This window comes from Electrophorus electricus, chromosome 10 (assembly GCF_013358815.1).
Source record: "Electrophorus electricus isolate fEleEle1 chromosome 10, fEleEle1.pri, whole genome shotgun sequence".
Classification (NCBI taxonomy): domain Eukaryota; kingdom Metazoa; phylum Chordata; class Actinopteri; order Gymnotiformes; family Gymnotidae; genus Electrophorus; species Electrophorus electricus.
In genome coordinates, this window is record NC_049544.1 from 22,008,407 (window position 1) to 22,027,422 (window position 19,016).

Here is a 19,016-nt window from a genome sequence, read left to right on the forward strand (position 1 = left end):
CGTATTTAAAATTTGATGGCTGTGAAAGATGATTGATTTCTAAAAATGTAAGACCACGTTAAAGTGGCTTCATTGTAGATTTGTTAGCCTGTGTCCAATTTATCAGGACAAGGCAAGTTTATTTATTTAGCACCTTTCATGCACTGTGGTCACTCAAAGTGCTTTACAAATAAGAAAATACAAAGAAACAGATACACTGCCTGGCCAAAAAAAAATTAGGTCACACACGCTAATATTTTTGTTGGACCGCCTTTAGCTTTGATTACAGCACGCATTCGCTGTGACATCATTTCCATAAGCTTCTGCAATGTCACAACATTTATTTCTGTCCAGCGCTAATTTTTCCCAAAGATCTTGTAGTGATGATGGGAGATGGGGTTCAGGTCTGGACTCTGTGGTGGCCAATCCATGTGTGAAAATGATGTTTCATGCTCCCTGAACCACTCTTTCACAGTTTCAGCCCGATAAATGCTGGTATTATCTTGGAATATGCCTGTGCCATCAGGGAAGAAAAAATCCACTGATGGAATAATCTGGTCGTTCTGTATATTCAGGTAGTCAGCTGACCTCATTCTTTGGGCACATAACATTGCTGAACCTAGACCTGACCAACTGCAGCAACCCCAGATCATAGCACTGCCCCCACAGGCTTGTACGGTAGGCACTAGGCATGATGGGTGCATCACTGCAGCCGCCTCTCTTCCTACCCTGATGCGCCCATCATTCTGGAACGGTAAATCTGGACTCATCAGACCACATGACCTTCTTCCATTGCTGCAGAGTCCAATATTTATGTTCCCTAGCAAATTGAAGCCATTTTTGCCGGTTAGCCTCACTGACAAGTGGTTTTCTTTAGGCTGCACAGCTGTTTAGTCCCAATTCCTTGAGTTTCCTTCGCATTGTGTGTGTGGAAATGCTCTTACTTTCACTATTAAACATATCCCTGAGTTCCACTGTTGTACTTCTACAAACAGTCACCATACGTTTAAGTGATTGCCAATCATGATCATTCAAGATTTTTTTCCGACCACATTCCTTCCTTGAAGATGATGTTTCCCCACTGTCCTTCCACTTTTTAATAATGCGTTGGACAGTTCTTAACCCGATTAAGTAGTTTCAGCAATCTCCTTAGATGTTTTCTCTGGCTTGATGCATGCAAATATTTTGACCCTTCTGAAACAGATTAACATCTTTTCCACGACCACACGATGTGTCTTTCGGCATGGTTCTTTAAGAAATGAGAAACTACTCACTGCATCAGTTAGGGTTAAATAACTTGTTTCCATCTGAAATAATCACCCATGAAGTAATTATCCAATAGGAAGCTCTTACCTATTTGCTTAGTTAAATCCAGGTGGTGACCCTTTTTTTGGCCAGGCAGTGTATAAGAGAATAGAAATAAAACAGAAATATGGTTAAAAATGAATAGAAATAAAAACAGAAATAAAAGCACAGACATTCGCAAGATCTAGCACCTCAGAAAGGCTATTGCAAAGACAGTTAAAATTCAGACATGAAATTAAAACAAGGAAAAATAATTTAAGAATAAAGAGAAGAATTAAATGTATCAGCAAAGTGTCATATATTAGTTTCTTCAGATCACCTGCTGCTGGGAATATGGCACACAGGTGCTCACAGAGTTTTTCCTGTGCAGGTCTCCACCCTGTTCAAGGACAGAACCATAGGAGGGGACATCAATATAGTGATCGTGGGTCTGATACTTCTGCCTGAAGACCAGGTGAGGGACTCACAGTTTCAGTCTTATTTTGCATTGTGTCTGCTCATATGTGTCAACACTGGGCAAGGATCCAAAGTAGTTCTCCATTTTTTGCTTAAAAAGTGTATGTGTGTGTGTGTGTGTGTGTGTGTGTGTGTGTGTGTGTGTGTGTGTGTGTGTGTGTGCGTGCGTGCTTTTTTTAATGCTCCTAAGAGAGTCGTTTCTTTGGCCCATGCGGCCTGGCCGACATCATTTTACGTTGACGGCATTCCAGTACTGTGGCAGCTGAGTGTTGTGTCTGGGAACATGGGCCCAAAAGGCCCCTGATACTGTTACACCTGCTGTAACGTACACAAAACCTTGCAGGTGGAGGAACGCAGACAATCACCATGGTCTCCTCTTTTGACCGCACAATTAATGCCAGTTACCCACAATTCCTTCTGCTTGTCCTGTGGGGTTAATTGTCTGTAGACTTATTAACTAAAGGGGTTAAGAAAGGTAATGGGTAATTGGTCTGTGGAGGGTTTATGCTGGACTGTGGCCAATTCTCCTGACAATACTCACCTCTTTTCTCTTCTCTTTTCTTCTCATGTGTGTCCCCATATTTTACTTTCCTCCTCTTGCTCTCTCTCTCTCTCCAGGAAGGGCTGGTGATTAGTCACCATGCCGATCACACCCTGAACAGTTTCTGCCAATGGCAGTCAGGGCTGACAGGACGGGAAGGTCGTCGTCATGACCACGCTATCCTCCTCACTGGACTGGACATCTGCTCATGGAAAAATGAGCCCTGTGATACTCTGGGTGAGACTATTGATCCAGGGCCAGTGTCTTTCTGGCTATACAGTTGCATTCATTACGAGATGAAAGGGAAAAAAACTTGGTCCTGGATCAGCATCCTATAAAATTCAGACAACAATCCAGTCCAAGGTGTTTGCCAAGCTGCGCTGGACTCTGGACCTGCTGGACCATAGTGAGATATCCCTGGAAAAGGTTTCCTTTGTAATACTCCACAGCAGCTGTTCCAGGATCAGCTTTATGTTACTGGGACCACATGGGATATGTACCTGTGGAAGTAAGAGTCATGTGTCTAGGGATGTAGGGGTTTTGTGTCTGGGGCAGTAAGGTTTATGTGTCTTGGGGAGAAGGGATTTAGTGTCTAGGACAGTAGGGGTTTAGTGTCTGTGGCAGTACGGGTTTGGTGCCTGGGACAATAGGGTTTAGTGTCTAGTGCAGTGGAGGTTTGGTGCTGGGAAAATAGGGTTTCATGTTGGGACAATAGGGGTCTAATGTCTGGTGAAGTAGGGGTTTGGTGCTGGGGCAGTAGGGTTTAGTGTCTGGTGAAGTAGGGGTTTGGTGCTGGGGCAGTAGGGTATAGTGTCTGGTGAAGTAGGGGTTTGGTGCTGGGGCAGTAGGGTATAGTGTCTGGTGAAGTAGGGGTTTGGTGCTGGGGCAGTAGGGTATAGTGTCTGGTGAAGTAGGGGTTTGGTGCTGGGGCAGTAGGGCATAGTGTCTGGGGTGATAGGGGTTTGGTGCTGCGGCAGTAGGGTATAGTGTCTGGGGTGATAGGGGTTTTATGATGGGGCGGTAGGGGTTTAGTGTCTGGGACAGTAGGGGTTTGGTACTTTGCCCAGGGCCACAAAAGTAAACTGGAACTTCTGGGTACTGGTACTGACAACTGGCCTATTAGAAACCCAGCCTCTGATCAAAAGCACCTGGTCTGTCCTGGGATTCAGGCTGGCTTGTGGGTCAACTTTTCTGCATGTCTCTTCTTAGCGTCCTCCAGTTTTCCTCTACACAGGGGAAAAACTAGGGGATTCTAGATGAAGTCTGCCAGAACCAGCCCTTACACCTGAACTCTTTCCTATGAGAATGGCAGGCCTTTTCCCAGTCCCACTTCAGTGACTTCAAAGCAGCTAACTGCTTAGGCCCCTAGCCCCGCTAGCCCATTAGCTATGCTCTTCAGCCCCAGGGCCTTGGTTCAGAGGGGCCTGGAGACCTGGTGTTTGTGTCTGGGGCTGTGATTAAGACCTCCACCAAAGCCTGGAGCTCTCAGAACGGCAGGGGAGGAGACGCTAATGAGGATCTCACGTCGCTCTGATGTCAAAGAAAGATTAAGGCTAGTGTTATGACCCAACACACCCCCTCCAACCACCACCAACCCCAGGTAGATAGGCCGGCACTTCCGGGAGTCCCCACACAAAAGAGAAATGAAGAGAAAGTACTCCATAAATTAAGATACAGAGATGCAACAGAAAACAAATATGATGTTCACATTGTCCAGACCATTAAGACTCCACAAGTAGAAAAATGCTCCCAGTATTGGCACCATACACTTCTACCTCTTCTTCTTCTGTTGATGTTGTTGTTTTGGGTTTTTTTGTGCCATTCCATATTTTTTTGTACTGTTTCCCTTGTCAACATCTCTCACACATACTGTAGTGCTTCAGGTTTTTGTGGCTGTGATGAAAACCAAACGAATCGAGTCGAATGTGAAACAGGCTCCATTCCCCACGCACCTGCCAGAGGCCTGTGGGCCAGACTGGCGCTGCGTGAGGCGTTTCCCTGCTGTGCTGGAGGAAATCGGCGGCCACGTTTCCTTTTCAGGATGGATCTGAAGAAGAGAAGAAGAGTTGGATCACCCACTCGAGCTATAGCTGCTGCATTCCGCCTGTGTTCGGCCTGTCCTGACTTGTGATTCGCTCGAATAAACCTACTCTCCTGGCAATTAAGCTGGATAATGAATCTTATATGAATCTTATGTGAGTCTTTTCAGTTAAATGACCACCTGGGCTATTGAGCTACATCCTTATGTGAGTCAGCCAAGCCGGATATATCTGGTTTGTCCTTAAATGATGTCCTTACTGGCTTGGCTCAGCGTGGACAGGCGCTGTAGTGGTGGCATTGATGAAAGCACTCTCTGTCTCCTCCTACAGGGCTCGCCCCGATCAGCGGGATGTGCAGCAAGTACCGGAGCTGCACAATCAACGAGGACACCGGCCTGGGCTTGGCCTTCACCATCGCTCACGAGTCAGGACACAAGTAAGACCTGCGAGACCTCGGTGGGACCCACGAGGCATGCCGCTGTCATCCTCGTCCCAGGGGCTGACCTCCAACCCACACAACCCTTCACCCCTGATCGGGCCGAAGGGAACTTTCAGAACACGCCGCTGTCCGATCAGGCGTGTTAGGTTTGGAAATGAACTGGAGGGAGGTTTGTGTCAACAGGTTTTTCACCCTATGAGCTATAAAGTAACCGAACACAGGTTTCCTTGTGCTTTCAGTTTTGGAATGGTCCATGATGGGGAGGGAAACGTCTGTAAAAAGTCTGTCGGTAACATCATGTCCCCAACACTGGCCGGACATAACGGTCTCTTCTCCTGGTCCTTCTGCAGTCGCCAGTATCTTAGCCGTTTCCTCAGGTGAGCACCATCCCTGTCACACAGCCAGCACACGGAGTGCTGGAACTACAGACCAGATGTCTCCGGATATGAACTAAGGAAACCACAGTAGATGTAGTTTGTAAACGACCGGCCTGCGTCTTTCCCGAGTTAGCTGATTCCTAGAGCCGGGGTGCGGTTGGACGCCCGCCGGCTCGATCTGGCCTTTCCCCTTCTCGTTCGGCGGCCCTGGCCCAGCAGCTGCACATATCCGGAACGTTAGGGTTTGCCCTCCAGTGTAAAGTGAGTCCGGCACAGACCATCACGGCGGTAGACAGCCGTCGGTCACATGTTCCAGCCTATTAGCAGCTCTGGCGGGAAGAAACAGACTTGCGCTAAAAACACGTTGGCCCAAATGAACATCTCTGCCCTTTACAGAGAATCCTCTCCACCATCCATGAGGCATCCAGGGTCCCATGCTGGGATGTCGAGAGTCTAGACACAGCCTCATCCTTTAAATGCGCTATTTGCAGACATCGCCCGGAAACAGAGCCAACATGGACGCCGCACTGATATGCGGCAGATCGGGCAGTATCGGGTTTCGTCGGGCGTCGCAGGTGAAACCGGATCGTGCCGGTTCCACCGGGCCTAAATTAACTGGTGGGTGAAATGAAGTGTGGAGTATCCGCTCCCCGCATTGCTGTGACTGATTTAGCGAGTCCTTTGTTAGCTATCGCTATGATCTCAGCCTAGTTAGAGGACGTCTGGAGTCCAGTCTGCGAGCCAGGGGTCATGTACATAAGCCCAGGCTGAAGGAGGCTCTTGGGCCTGGTCACACACCTGGTGTGAGCATCAGTACGTTTCCTGCCTCTCTGTCACACTAGATCTGCAGTGACACTATTTCACACTGTTCATCAGTGTAGACAGCAGACTGTCACAGTCATAAGGAAGGCTGTGTAGAAGAACTACAGACAGAGGAAAGAGAGAACAAAGAAAGTGTTATTCGCATCTGTACAGCACTCATATTAACCTGAGAAAAGACAACAAAAAGCACACACGAGACACAGCAATCATTCACACACACACACACACACACACAGATACATACCCTCCTCCTTCCTCCCCCCAAACACACACACACACACACACACACACACACACACACACAGATACATACCCTCCTCCTTCCTCCCCCCAAACACACACACACACACACACACACACACACACACACACACACACACACAGATAGATACCCTCCTCCTTCCTCCCCCCCCAAACACACACACACACACACACACACACACACACACAGATACATACCCTCCTCCTTCCCCCCCAAACACACACACACACACAGACACACACACACAGATACATACCCTCCTCCTTCCTCCCCCCCCAAACACACACACACACACACACACACACACACACACAGATACATACCCTCCTCCTTCCTCCCCCCCCCAAACACACACACACACACACACACACACACACACAGATACATACCCTCCTCCTTCCCCCCCCAAACACACACACACACACACACACACACACAGACAGATACATACCCTCCTCCTTCCTCCCCCCCCAAACACACACACACACACACTGGCCATAAAGTGAAACTGGACTCAGAGGCTCTGTTAAACTCATCAGGGCTTCTACAACATGATCTGATCTTTAACTGTAGTTTTGATTGTGTAAAACATACCATATTAAAATCATAAAAGTCTGCTATCGTATGACACGGAGGCCCAGACTCTGCTCATAATGAAGGGATTCAGTGACATGCCATGACAAGCTGTTAAGCTTTAAAGAAAAATCACATGCCACCGATGATGAGCTGTTTTGTTTCCATGGTCACCCCTTCCCCAAATGCACCCTGCAACATAACATGGGGATGTCAGAAATGTAGTTTGTTTCTAAGCCATGTGATTTGCGGCATCTGTGTCCTGTGGGTGTCGTAGCACGGCGCAAGCCACCTGCCTGTCAGACGAGCCCCATGCCGCGCAGGAGTACCGGTACCCAGAGAAGCTTCCTGGAGAACTCTACGACACCGACACGCAGTGCAAGTGGCAGTTCGGAGTGAAGGCCAAGCTCTGCATGCTGAACTTCAAGAAGGCAAGGACAGCTCTTCTTCATCTTCATCTTCATCATAATTTTTGTGTTAGTGACTGTGTAACCCAATCACATTATTTACAAACAGAAGAGAAACTGAGTTTTGAGATTGCTGGTAGAGGTTGGTGTTTTATGAGTATTTGTTGGTTTGTTTGTTTGCTTCCTCATGGGCTCTGTGCTGGAGCCAGATTGTGGCTTCTTGTTTTGTGGCTCTCGGGTTGTATTATTACGATGGTGGAAGTGGACATAGACTTGGAGCGGGGGCCCAGATTCCCCCCAGATGTCTGATAACAAGGTGCTCATGTTCTACCTGAAGACGAACGCTGGTTGCCAGATTGCACCAGACTTACACCCATTCCTTGATTCCCCCCAAGCCTTCCAGTGAGGAGGGGTCATGCAGATCTCTCCCCTCCGTGATATTTGGCCACTGCTACTCTCTGGTGAGCCACTTCACTTTGATGGCGTCTGGCCGCTGACGCACACTTGGGGAACTTGCTGACCTCAGCAGGGGTTTTCCCACAAATAACCTCCCCTCTAAAAAGTCTCAAGTCTGACAGGTTCCATGGAGGGGCCTGATGGAGTGCAGTTGGAGAAGCTCCCTCTTGCCGCTGGCCAGGTGGACTTGAGTTTGGCCCCTGCAGCTCACAAAGAGAGCGCTAAATGTACCCCAGAGCCCCACCACAGAGAACCTGCACGCGCCGCCCTCGTGAGTGTCCGTCATCTCCACACACTGGAGGTTCTGTGACACAGAAGATGAGAACAGCCTAGAATCTGGAGCATCTGGAGCAGGCTGACCTGGGGGTGACACCAGGCGCTAGCGTGGGAGGACAGTAGCCATGAGACTGATATGGCACTGGCCAAAATTATATGCATGTTCCACACCGTGTACATTTCGCATCTGCAGCAAGAAGCAACAGACATGCAGCTGTTGGGGGGTTTTTTTTGTTGTTGTTGTTTTAAATAAACACTTTAAATGTGGAATTTAGTTCAAAGAGTTTCTGTTTGGTGCACCAAATGAAAGATTGAACCAGTGACATCAGATAGTGTGTGCCTGACACATACACACATTCCACATCTGTTTCCCTGAGACCGTGTGGTGACCGGACCAACAGTGACATGTTTGTTCATTTAAAGGGCTGTACGTCTATCCTGCTGATTTTTAAAGAGCACCTACATTTTTGGGTTCATCCTTGTCAACATCAAATCAAAGGCAGGGTAACACTTCACATTGCGTTACCTGCTGTGACTGTTAGTTCCAGTTTATTATACCAGATATCAATGTGCATCAATTATCAGTTGATACTCTGTGCTTAAATAATAGAAGATTATAAATATGTACAAAGTAAAGTGTGCGTAGAGAGTATCAATGTATCAAACAGTATTACTTAGTATATTACAATATTATATCTACAGTAACAATAGTAGTGTAATTTACAGAGTTACCATAGTTTAAACTTGTCTTTTACATACAGAAGGGGAAAGAGAGAGAGAGAGAGAGAGAGAGGGAATAGTTTTTACAACATTCTCTCTGTAAAGGATCACAGCATGGTTACTTTCGCAAAGTCTATTTGGAATCTCCCTCTCTTTCCCTTTCACTGATTTGGCTTCAAGATTCAAATTTGCATTGCTGATTTCTGTTCTAGAGGTCTAGTTATCTAGATTGCTCATCTCTGTTCTAGTGGTCTAGTTATGTACATTGCTCATCTCTGTTCTAGTGGACTAGTTATCTAGATTGCTCATCTCTGTTCTAGAGGTCTAGTTATCTACATTGCTCATTTCTGTTCTAGTGGTCTAGTTATCTAGATTGCTTAATCTCTGTTTTAGTGGTCTAGTTATCTACATTGCTTAATCTTTGTTTTAGTGGTCGAGTTATCTAGATTGCTCATCTCTGTTCTAGAGGTCTAGTTATCTACATTGCTCATCTCTGTTCTAGTGGTCTAGTTATCTAGATTGCTTAATCTCTGTTTTAGTGGTCTAGTTATCTAGATTGCTCATCTCTGTTTTAATGGTCTAGTTATCTATATTGCTAATCTCTGTTCTAGTGGACTAGTTATCTAGATTGCTCATCTCTGTTTTAGTGCTCTAGTTATCTAGATTCCTCATTGTGATTGCTATAGTTGTTTAGTTGTATAGATTCCTTATCTCTTTTCCTTTAGTCCCATACATGTCATTAGAAATACTAGAAATACTAATCACTCCCTACTAAACACACCACACTCCCTACAAAACACGCCACACTCCCTACCTTGTTTCATATTGCAATTTTATCTTCTTTTTTTTTTCATGTTTGTGTTTGTGTGTTTGTCTGCATGCATGTGTGTGTTTGCTTGATTGGCTGCATGCATAAAATCCTCTGCAAATTTTGAATAAATATGTGGATAGCCCTCGTGTGTGATAGCCCTCGTGTGTTTGATAGCCCTCGTGTGTGATAGCCCTCGTGTGTTTGATAGTCCTCGTGTGTGATAGCCCTTGTGTGTGTGATAGCCCTCGTGTGTGTGATAGCCCTCATGTGTGTGATAGCCCTCGTGTGTGATAGCCCTCATGTGTGATATCCCTCGTGTGTTTGATAGTCCTCATGTGTGATAGCCCTCGTGTGTGATAGCCCTCGTGTGCGATAGTCCTCATGTGTGATGGCCCTCGTGTGTGTGATAGTCCTCATGTGTGATAGCCCTTGTGTGTGTGATAGTCCTCATGTGTGATAGCCCTCATGTGTGATAGCCCTCATGTGTGCGATAGCCCTGGTGTGTGTGTTAAAGGCCTCATGTGTGATAGACCTTCTGTGTGTGATAGTCCTTGTTTGTGTGATAGTCCTCGTGTGTGATAGTCCTCGTGTGTGTGATAGTCCTTGTGTGTGTGATAGTCCTCATGTGTGTGATAGTCCTCATGTGTGATAGTCCTCATGTGTGTGATAGTCCTCATGTGTGATAGACCTTCTGTGTGTGATAGTCCTTGTTTGTGTGATAGTCCTCGTGTGTGATAGTCCTCGTGTGTGTGATAGTCCTTGTGTGTGTGATAGTCCTCATGTGTGTGATAGTCCTCATGTGTGATAGTCCTCATGTGTGTGATAGTCCTCATGTGTGATAGACCTTCTGTGTGTGATAGTCCTCGTTTGTGTGATAGTCCTCGTGTGTGATAGTCCTCGTGTGTGTGATAGTCCTCGTGTGATAGTCCTCATGTGTGATAGTCCTCGTGCGTGTGATAGTCCTCATGTGTGATAGTCCTCATGTGTGTGCTAGTCCTCATGTGTGATAGTCCTTGTGTGTGTGATAGTCCTCATGTGTGATAGTCCTCGTGTGTGTGATAGTCCTCATGTGTGATAGTCCTCATGTGTGATAGTCCTCGTGTGTGTGATAGTCCTCATGTGTGATTGCCCATCTGTTTGTGCTGTCGATCTCCTCAGCTCAGACAGACACCATGCTGCGGTGTCTCTGGTGGCTTCACATCTATCACCAGGTTGAGCTCTTAGAGCCCCATGAGTTAATGCACCTATTTTTGTCTCTCTCTGCTCTCTCTCTGCTCTGTCTCTCTCTTTCTCTTTCTCTATTTCTCCTTCTCTCTTTCTTTCTCTCTCTCTCGCTCTCTCTCTCTCTCTCTCTCTCTCTCTCACCCAGGACATCTGCAAAGCGCTGTGGTGCCACCGGGTTGGACGGAAATGCGAGACTAAGTTTATGCCAGCCGCCGAGGGGTCAGTCTGTGGCCCTGAGATGGTAAGAGACACGATCACACAGTTACAGGAGATGTGGAGAGACACAATCACACAGTTACAGGAGATGTGGAGAGACACAATCACACAGTTACAGGAGATGTGGAGAGACACAATCACACAGTTACAGGAGATGTGGAGAGACAGTCACACAGTTACAGGAGATGTGGAGAGACACAATCACACAGTTACAGGAGATGTGGAGAGACACAGTCACACAGTTACAGGAGATGTGGAGAGACACAGTCACACAATTACAGGAGATGTGGAGAGACACAATCACACAGTTACAGGAGATATGGAGAGACACAGTCACACAGTTACAGGAGATGTGGAGAGACACAGTCACACAGTTACTGGAGATGTGGAGAGACACAATCACACAGTTACAGGGGATATGGAGAGACACAGTCACACAGTTACAGGAGATATGGAGAGACACAGTCACACAGTTTTAGGACAAGGTGCTAGTCTCAGAAACCATCCTCCCCTAAAAACACAGCAAAAAACAGGAAGGTGAAGGTGAATATCGTGAGAGCTTATAAAGGAGGAAGGGATACTAGGTAAAAGCTATGCTTCTTATTGGTGGGGTGGGCGTGGGGCGTTGGTGTGGATTTTCTGTTAAATGGGGAGGGGCTGTTGAGTAAGAGTTATGCTTGCTATTGAGCAGTGACACGGTGTAATGCAGAGTTCAACACTGATCTGAGATCAGGATGGAGGGGGTGTTCCAGTGTGTATGTAACAGCCAGCTTTATAAAACAATGTATAAACCATTAAGACATTAGAAATGAACTGTCTATGTTAAGGATGTCTATGTTAAGCTGTGCTGGATGAGTAGTCTTTGATGCATGGCTTTATGAAGTCTAAGCTGTACTCATAACATACTCTGAACGCTGCTGTTTACACATTCATTGTCATAATTAAAGATACCTGAGGAAATCCATTCGAAATTACCACGATCCAGACCTTGAGGTCATCAAAGTTAGCCGGGGTCACGGCTGGGGTCATGGCCGGAGGCAGCTGTCTCCACACAGACAGGGCTTGTCCACGGTACCCACTGAAGCTCCGCTATAGATGCTTAAGTCAGTGGTGCTGTGTGTGCACTTTGGTGGCACAGCAGGCAAACCGCATGCGTCTGGTCAAATTGTCCGTCCCTCTTGAAAAATAGGAGGTGTTGCCAAGCGTGATTCAGTGGAACATGTATTACTTCCTCCTCCATGTGACTCACACTGTGAACTTTCATGATGGTGCACTGATGCAAAACAGTGTGTCTCACCATCCATAGCACATATCCATGAAATACGTGGGAGGGGTTCTGGTGATCACATCCCCCCCCCTAGTGAACGCACTACTTCTGCCCAACACTGGGCAAATCTCGCTGAGCTATTCTACACACACACACACACACACACACACACACACACACACACACACACACACACACACACACACACACACACACACACACACACACACACACACACACACACATAGACACAGACACACACAGACACAGACAGACAGGCACAGTAAATATGGTTCAGTGAGTTACAGCCTCTTGCTGAGGGCTGGTTTTGGGATGTATTAGATCTGAAGGTTTAAACTCCGGCACTCCCAGAGAGAGCCCATAACGCTGCCCATAACCAGACAACTCCAGCAGGAATCCCAGGCGGAATCCCAGGCGGAATCCCAGCCGATCATTCTGAGGCCATCTCAGTTAGACTGGAGCATCTTGGTTGGGCCGCACGCCCAGACAAGCTGTTATCTTCCAGAATGGACACTGGAATAAGCAGAATGCCTTGGTTGAGCTAAAACATGTTAATATAATGCTGATAGAATTTCATCCCTCCCTTAATCTATGGGGGAGAATACAGTGGACAGGACAGAGTGGAGACAGAGAACAAAGTGTTGTTCCTGAAGATTTCTGGCATTTAGAATTTGACCGATGTGATGAGAGTGGACCTGTTGGTTCAACAGTTAAAGTCATTGTACGTTTACATGTACATTTATGGAATTTAGCAGAAGCTTTTATCCAGAGTGACTTACAAAAATGCTTTGTCATTTACTCATGGAGTACATCCTAGTACAGTACAGCAGGTTAGAGTCCAACATACCAGTGAACTAGAATGCTGTTGAGATACAGGGATCAATGCTGATACCTAGAAGTGCAAAACATACAATCTCAGATAACAACCAGTGCACTAGTGTACTAGAGTTTAAATTAGTCAACATCAGTGCAATAAAGAATACACGACAATAAGTACTAGAGTTTAAAGTTACTGTCCCTGTATTTTTCAAATTTCCTACAAATTATAAATTTGCAAGTGTATAGAAAGAAATGTGTGTGCGTGTGTGTGCATGCGTGTGTGCGTGCATGTGTGTGCGTGCGTGTGTGTGTGTGCATGTATGTGTGTGTGTGTGTGTGTGTGTGTGTGTGTGTGTGTGTATGTGTGCGTGCATGTGCTCTTCCAGTGGTGCCGTCGAGGGCAGTGTGTGAAGCAGGGGGAGGAGGGTCCCCGACCCGTGCACGGTCAGTGGTCTTCCTGGTCCATCTGGTCCAGCTGCTCCAGGACCTGTGAGAGTGGTGTGACCTACAGAGAGAGACACTGCAACAGCCCCAAGTGTGTGTTGATCCCAGACCAGCAACTAACTTCACTAGATTGTTAACAGTTAAAAAATCTACAACTACCTAAGGCCCTACAACAATCATGAATGCACCTTGTATATTACATTCAGCTTATGCACAAACACACACACACACACACACACACCTTTTAAAGCAAGCAGTTACAGTGTACACCCCTGTGTCCCAGGCCAGCTTCTGGCGGACGGTTCTGTGAGGGTTCGTCCCGCTCCTATAAGCTATGTAACACAGAGGACTGTCCCCAGAACAGCGTGGACTTCAGAGCCGCCCAGTGTGCCGAGTTCAACAGCAAACCCTTCCGAGGCTGGTACTACACCTGGAGACCCTACACAAGAGTGGACGGTGGGTGGGCCTGGTTTACACACACACGCACACACACATACACATACACATACACACACACAAACATACAAATACAGTGACTGTGTAACTGTGTGACTGTGTATAACTGTGACTGTGTGTGCAACTGTGTATGACTGTGAATATTTGACTATGTAACTGTGTGACTGTGTGTCTTACCGTGTGGAACTCTGTGTGTGTGTGTGTGTGTGTGTGTGTGTGTGTGTGTGTGTGTGTGTGTGTGTGTAAAACTGTAATTGTGTGACTGTGTAACTATGTGTAATTGTAACTGTGTGTAAATGGGTACAGCTGCAAATAACCGTAAATGCATATCTGCAGAAAACTGCAGCTGTTGTAACAGTATCTAACAGTGAAATGTGTATAAATAAGTAACGGTGTGCTACTGTGTAATATGTTGAATAACTAGATAACAGAGTGTGACTGTGTGCGATGCTGTGTAACTGTGCCTTCTCCTCCCGATCTCCAGACCAAGACATGTGTAAACTCTACTGCTTTGCAGAGGGCTACGACTTCTTCTTTGCGCTGTCTAGTAGAGTTCTCGATGGAACCCGCTGTATGGAGGACAGCCCCAACGTGTGTGTGGACGGCCTGTGTGAGGTGATGCTTCTGCACTTACACACAGTGTGACTGTGCGGGGGGGGGCACTGATCTCCAAAGATCAATGCAGTTTAACTGTTACTGACTCTTTAGAAAGAGCCTACAGTTGCCCTGTCTCAGAGAGTCTTGCATGTCTATCCTGACTGATGAACCAGTGCACAGCATACAAACGAGGAGGTTTCATGTAACATTAAAGTTGTGCTGGGACTAAACAGTATCCTCTATGCACTAGTGGCCTACGGCTTCTGTGATGGAGCCTATGGTTGTATGTCTGTGGTGTGTGTGTGTGTGTGTGTGATGTGTGTGTGTGTGATGTGTTCTGTCAGATAATGTCTGGCATTGTGTTCTGTCCTGCATCCAGAAACAAGGGCTCCCTTCGGAAAATTCTGGATACAGATTTCAAGCCTCATATGTGCCTCACATATCTGCCCAGACACAGTCAGCTCCAGCTCCATCTCACTGAATTTTATTCCATCTGGCATATTTCAGTAGAGGACTCGTTGACTTGACAGAACTACACTGACATAAAATGCAGGTAGATTGCAGCAAAGTGGGGAAAAGAATTTGTTTCATCCGACGTAATTTGCAAAAATGGAACTAATGAGCTGTGAGTAATGAGCTATGAGTAATGGAAGCGGTTCCTCAATATCACGCTTATAGGTCACATGACACCGAGTTGCTAGGCAGTCGTATGGGATTTGGGTCGCTTTGTACTACAAATTACACTTTTCATACGAGGAATGACGTCATATCATCGTAGTCTGGGGTTATTTTATTCAAAGGGGAATTTTCAGCAGTCAGTAGAAGCTGTAGTCAATTTGAGCCGTGCTCAAAGGGATTGTGAATGTGTCCTGCGCAGCTCCAATGCATGTGCGGTGCAGGTGTCTGAGCGCTGTGTGTTGTCTCCTGCAGAGAGTGGGCTGTGATGGAGTCCTGGGCTCCATGGCAGAGCTGGACATGTGTGGGGTCTGCAATGGAAACAACTCCACCTGCAAAATCTACGAAGGCAAATACACCAAACAGCATTACACCAACGGTAAGACCAACACAACAACAGCATTACACCAACAGTAAGACCAACACAACAACAGCATTACACCAACGGTAAGACCAACACAACAACAGCATTACACCAACGGTAAGACCAACACAACAACAGCATTACACCAACGGTAAGACCAATACAACAACAGCATTACACCAACGGTAAGACCAACACACCAAACAGCATTACACCAACAGTAAGACCAACACAACAACAGCATTACACCAACGGTAAGACCAACACAACAACAGCATTACACCAACGGTAAGACCAACACAACAACAGCATTACACCAACGGTAAGACCAACACAACAACAGCATTACACCAACGGTAAGACCAATACAACAAACAGCATTACACCAACTGTAAGACCAACACAACAAGCGCATTACACCAACCGTAAGACCAATACAACAAACAGCATTACACCAACGGTAAGACCATCAAAACAACAGCATTACACCAACGGTAAGACCAATACAACAAACAGCATTACACCAACGGTAAGACCATCAAAACAACAGCATTACACCAACGGTAAGACCAATACAACAAACAGCATTACACCAACGGTAAGACCAACACAACAAACAGCATTACACCAACGGTAAGACCATCAAAACAACAGCATTACACCAATGGTAAGACCAACAATACAAACAGCATTACACCAACGGTAAGACCATCAAAACAACAGCATTACACCAACGGTAAGACCAACAATACAAACAGCATTACACCAACGGTAAGACCATCAAAACAACAGCATTACACCAATGGTAAGACCAACAATACAAACAGCATTACACCGACGGTAAGACCAGCACAACAACCACATTATACCAACCGTAAGACCAACACAACAAACCGCATTACACCAATGGTAAGACCAACACAACAAACCGCATTACACCAACAGTAAGATCAACACAACAAACCGCATTACACCAACGGTAAGACCAACACAACAAACAGAATTACACCAACCGTAAGACCAACACAACAAACAGAATTACACCAACCATAAGACCAACACAACAAACAGAATTACACCAACCGTAAGACCAACACAACAAACAGCATTACTCCATCCAAAGGCCTTTTTTTAATACACCACAAGATAAAAAGCTGATTAGAAATAGTTTTTTTCAGATCATAATCTTACTTTTGACACTTTTGCTGAGCTTAACCTCTCTCTATGAATTTACTGAAATTAAATATATATATTATAATAATTATCTTTATTCTCTGTTTGTGTGTGTCTGTATGTGCATGCGTGCGTGTGTGTGTGTGTGTGTGTGTGTTAGATTATTATGCAGTGGTCACTATCCCTGCCGGGGCCCGTAGCATCCACATAGCAGAGCTGAACTCCTCTAGCTCCTACCTGGCCCTGCGCAACACCCACAGGAAGTACTACCTGAACGGCCAGTGGACTGTGAACTGGCCCGGCAGGCGCTCTGTGGCTGGGGCTGTCTTCTACTACAGGAGACCCTACAATCAGCCTGAGAGCCTCACCTCCACCGGGCCCACCAACGAGACCCTGGTGGTGGAGGCGAGTGTCGTAGGTTTGCTGATTCAGCTGCTCCACCTTCCGAATGTTCCTTCAACTTCCACAGAAACGGAGCTTTCTTGGCTTACGGCGTTACGCGAGCAATGGGAAATCCAGATGAATAAGTGAAGAGTAGCCCAGATAATCCAGACACAGACACAGCTGTGTGAGCTGGGGGGGGGGGGGGGCACCTTCGCACGGAAAGTTTCTGATCCTCCAGACCTGCTAGATGTTTGCCGTAGTGCTGCTCGAGCGCAATACATCACTCCGAAGGTTTCTTCCAACTCACACAGCAGATCAGAGCAGTCACCGCGGCGGCTGCACTCCACATTATTTATATATCGTTGTTTATCGATATGTATTTAAATTTGATTTATATATCCCTTAATGCCTTTTGAGGAAAAATCCCACAAACCTGAGGTGCAGTGCAGGTCAGTACACACATGCGTGTCTGCTGCCTGCTGGCCTTTTCCAGGGTTATTATCTCTGCTAAATGCCTATATTAGGAGTTTTGTACAAAATGTCATGCAGACCCATTATGCTTATTGCTTTCCAGAACAGAAATAGAAACAGAATTCAAATTATACTGCAGCGAGGTGATCTTTTTTCTTTTTTCTTTGTATGACATAAAGCAGTTTTGCAAAAAGGCAGCTGTCTTAGTTACTGTCTGTGCTGTGTGTGATGTATGTATTTCTGTCTGTGCTGTGTGTGGTGTATGTATTTCTGTGTGTGGTGTGTGTATTTCTGTGTGTGGTGTGTGTATTTCTGTGTGTGGTGTGTGTATTTCTGTCTGTGCTGTGTGTGGTGTGTGTATTTCTGTCTGTGCTGTGTGTGGTGTGTGTATTTCTGTCTGTGCTGTGTGTATTTCTGTCTGTGCTGTGTGTGGTGTGTGTATTTCTGTCTGCTGTGTGTGGTGTATGTATTTCTGTGTGTGGTGTGTGTATTTCTGTCTGTGCTGTGTGTGGTGTATGTATTTCTGTGTGTGGTGTGTGTATTTCTGTCTGTGCTGTGTGTGGTGTATGTATTTCTGTCTGTGCTGTGTGTGGTGTATGTATTTCTGTCTGTGGTGTGTGTATTTCTGTTTGTGCTGTGTGTGGTGTGTGTATTTCTGTCTGTGTTGTGTGTGGTGTGTGTATTTCTGTCTGTGCTGCGTGTGGTGTGTGTATTTCTGTCTGTGCTGCATGTGGTGTGTGTATTTCTGTCTGTGCTGCGTGTGGTGTGTGTATTTCTGTCTGTGCTGTTTGTGGTGTCTGTGCTGCGGTGCAGTGTCGCAAAGCATCCCTAAGTATGTTAGCATTGGGATGTGTGTATTTATATACTGTGTGTTGGCACTGTGTGATGTATGTGGTTTTGTCTATATTGTGTGGTATGGTTGCATGAAGTGTTTTTCTATCTGTAGTGTGTGGTGGTGTTGCGTGGAGTGTGTTTCTGTCTGTAGTGTGTGGTAGGGCTGCATGGAGTGTGTTTCTGTCTGTAGTGTTACATGGAGTGTATTTCTGTCTGTAGTGTGTGGTAGTGTTGCGTGGAGTGTGTTTCTGTCTGTAGTGTGTGGTGGTGTTGCGTGGAGTGTGTTTCTATTTGTAGTGTGTGGTAGGGCTGCATGGAGTGTGTTTCTGTCTGTAGTGTGTGGTAGTGCGGTATTCCAGCTCTCCGTGTTGTCCCCATGTGTAGGTCCTGGTGGATGGTGGGCAGGCGGGTGTGTGGTGGGAGTATGCGGTGACCAGCAGAGGGACAGAGAACAAACATAGTTACAGCTGGGCGGTCATCCCGACCCAGTGCTCGGCTACATGCGGAAGAGGTACTGTGTTCCAGTGTAACACACACACATACAAACACACACACACACACAAAACGCAACACGCTCATATACATTCACACATTCTCACACACATAAA

General features: G+C 46.3%; 1 protein-coding gene across 2 annotated transcripts in view; it reads left to right on the forward strand.

Moving 5' to 3' along the window:
- LOC113573073 (A disintegrin and metalloproteinase with thrombospondin motifs 16) overlaps nucleotides 1–19,016 on the forward strand; it is a 44,226-nt gene that overhangs the window by 12,476 nt on the left and 12,734 nt on the right. The window contains exons 6-17 of one of the 2 annotated variants that reach the window (XM_035530414.1): nucleotides 1,655–1,738; nucleotides 2,359–2,518; nucleotides 4,651–4,756; nucleotides 4,999–5,136; nucleotides 7,071–7,224; nucleotides 10,833–10,928; nucleotides 13,397–13,545; nucleotides 13,738–13,910; nucleotides 14,395–14,525; nucleotides 15,438–15,561; nucleotides 16,880–17,124; nucleotides 18,793–18,919. In XM_035530414.1, the coding sequence (XP_035386307.1) occupies nucleotides 1,655–1,738; nucleotides 2,359–2,518; nucleotides 4,651–4,756; nucleotides 4,999–5,136; nucleotides 7,071–7,224; nucleotides 10,833–10,928; nucleotides 13,397–13,545; nucleotides 13,738–13,910; nucleotides 14,395–14,525; nucleotides 15,438–15,561; nucleotides 16,880–17,124; nucleotides 18,793–18,919 (1,687 nt within the window). The remainder of the gene's footprint in view (nucleotides 1–1,654; nucleotides 1,739–2,358; nucleotides 2,519–4,650; nucleotides 4,757–4,998; nucleotides 5,137–7,070; nucleotides 7,225–10,832; nucleotides 10,929–13,396; nucleotides 13,546–13,737; nucleotides 13,911–14,394; nucleotides 14,526–15,437; nucleotides 15,562–16,879; nucleotides 17,125–18,792; nucleotides 18,920–19,016) is intronic. The other variant, XM_035530415.1, reaches the window with a different exon arrangement.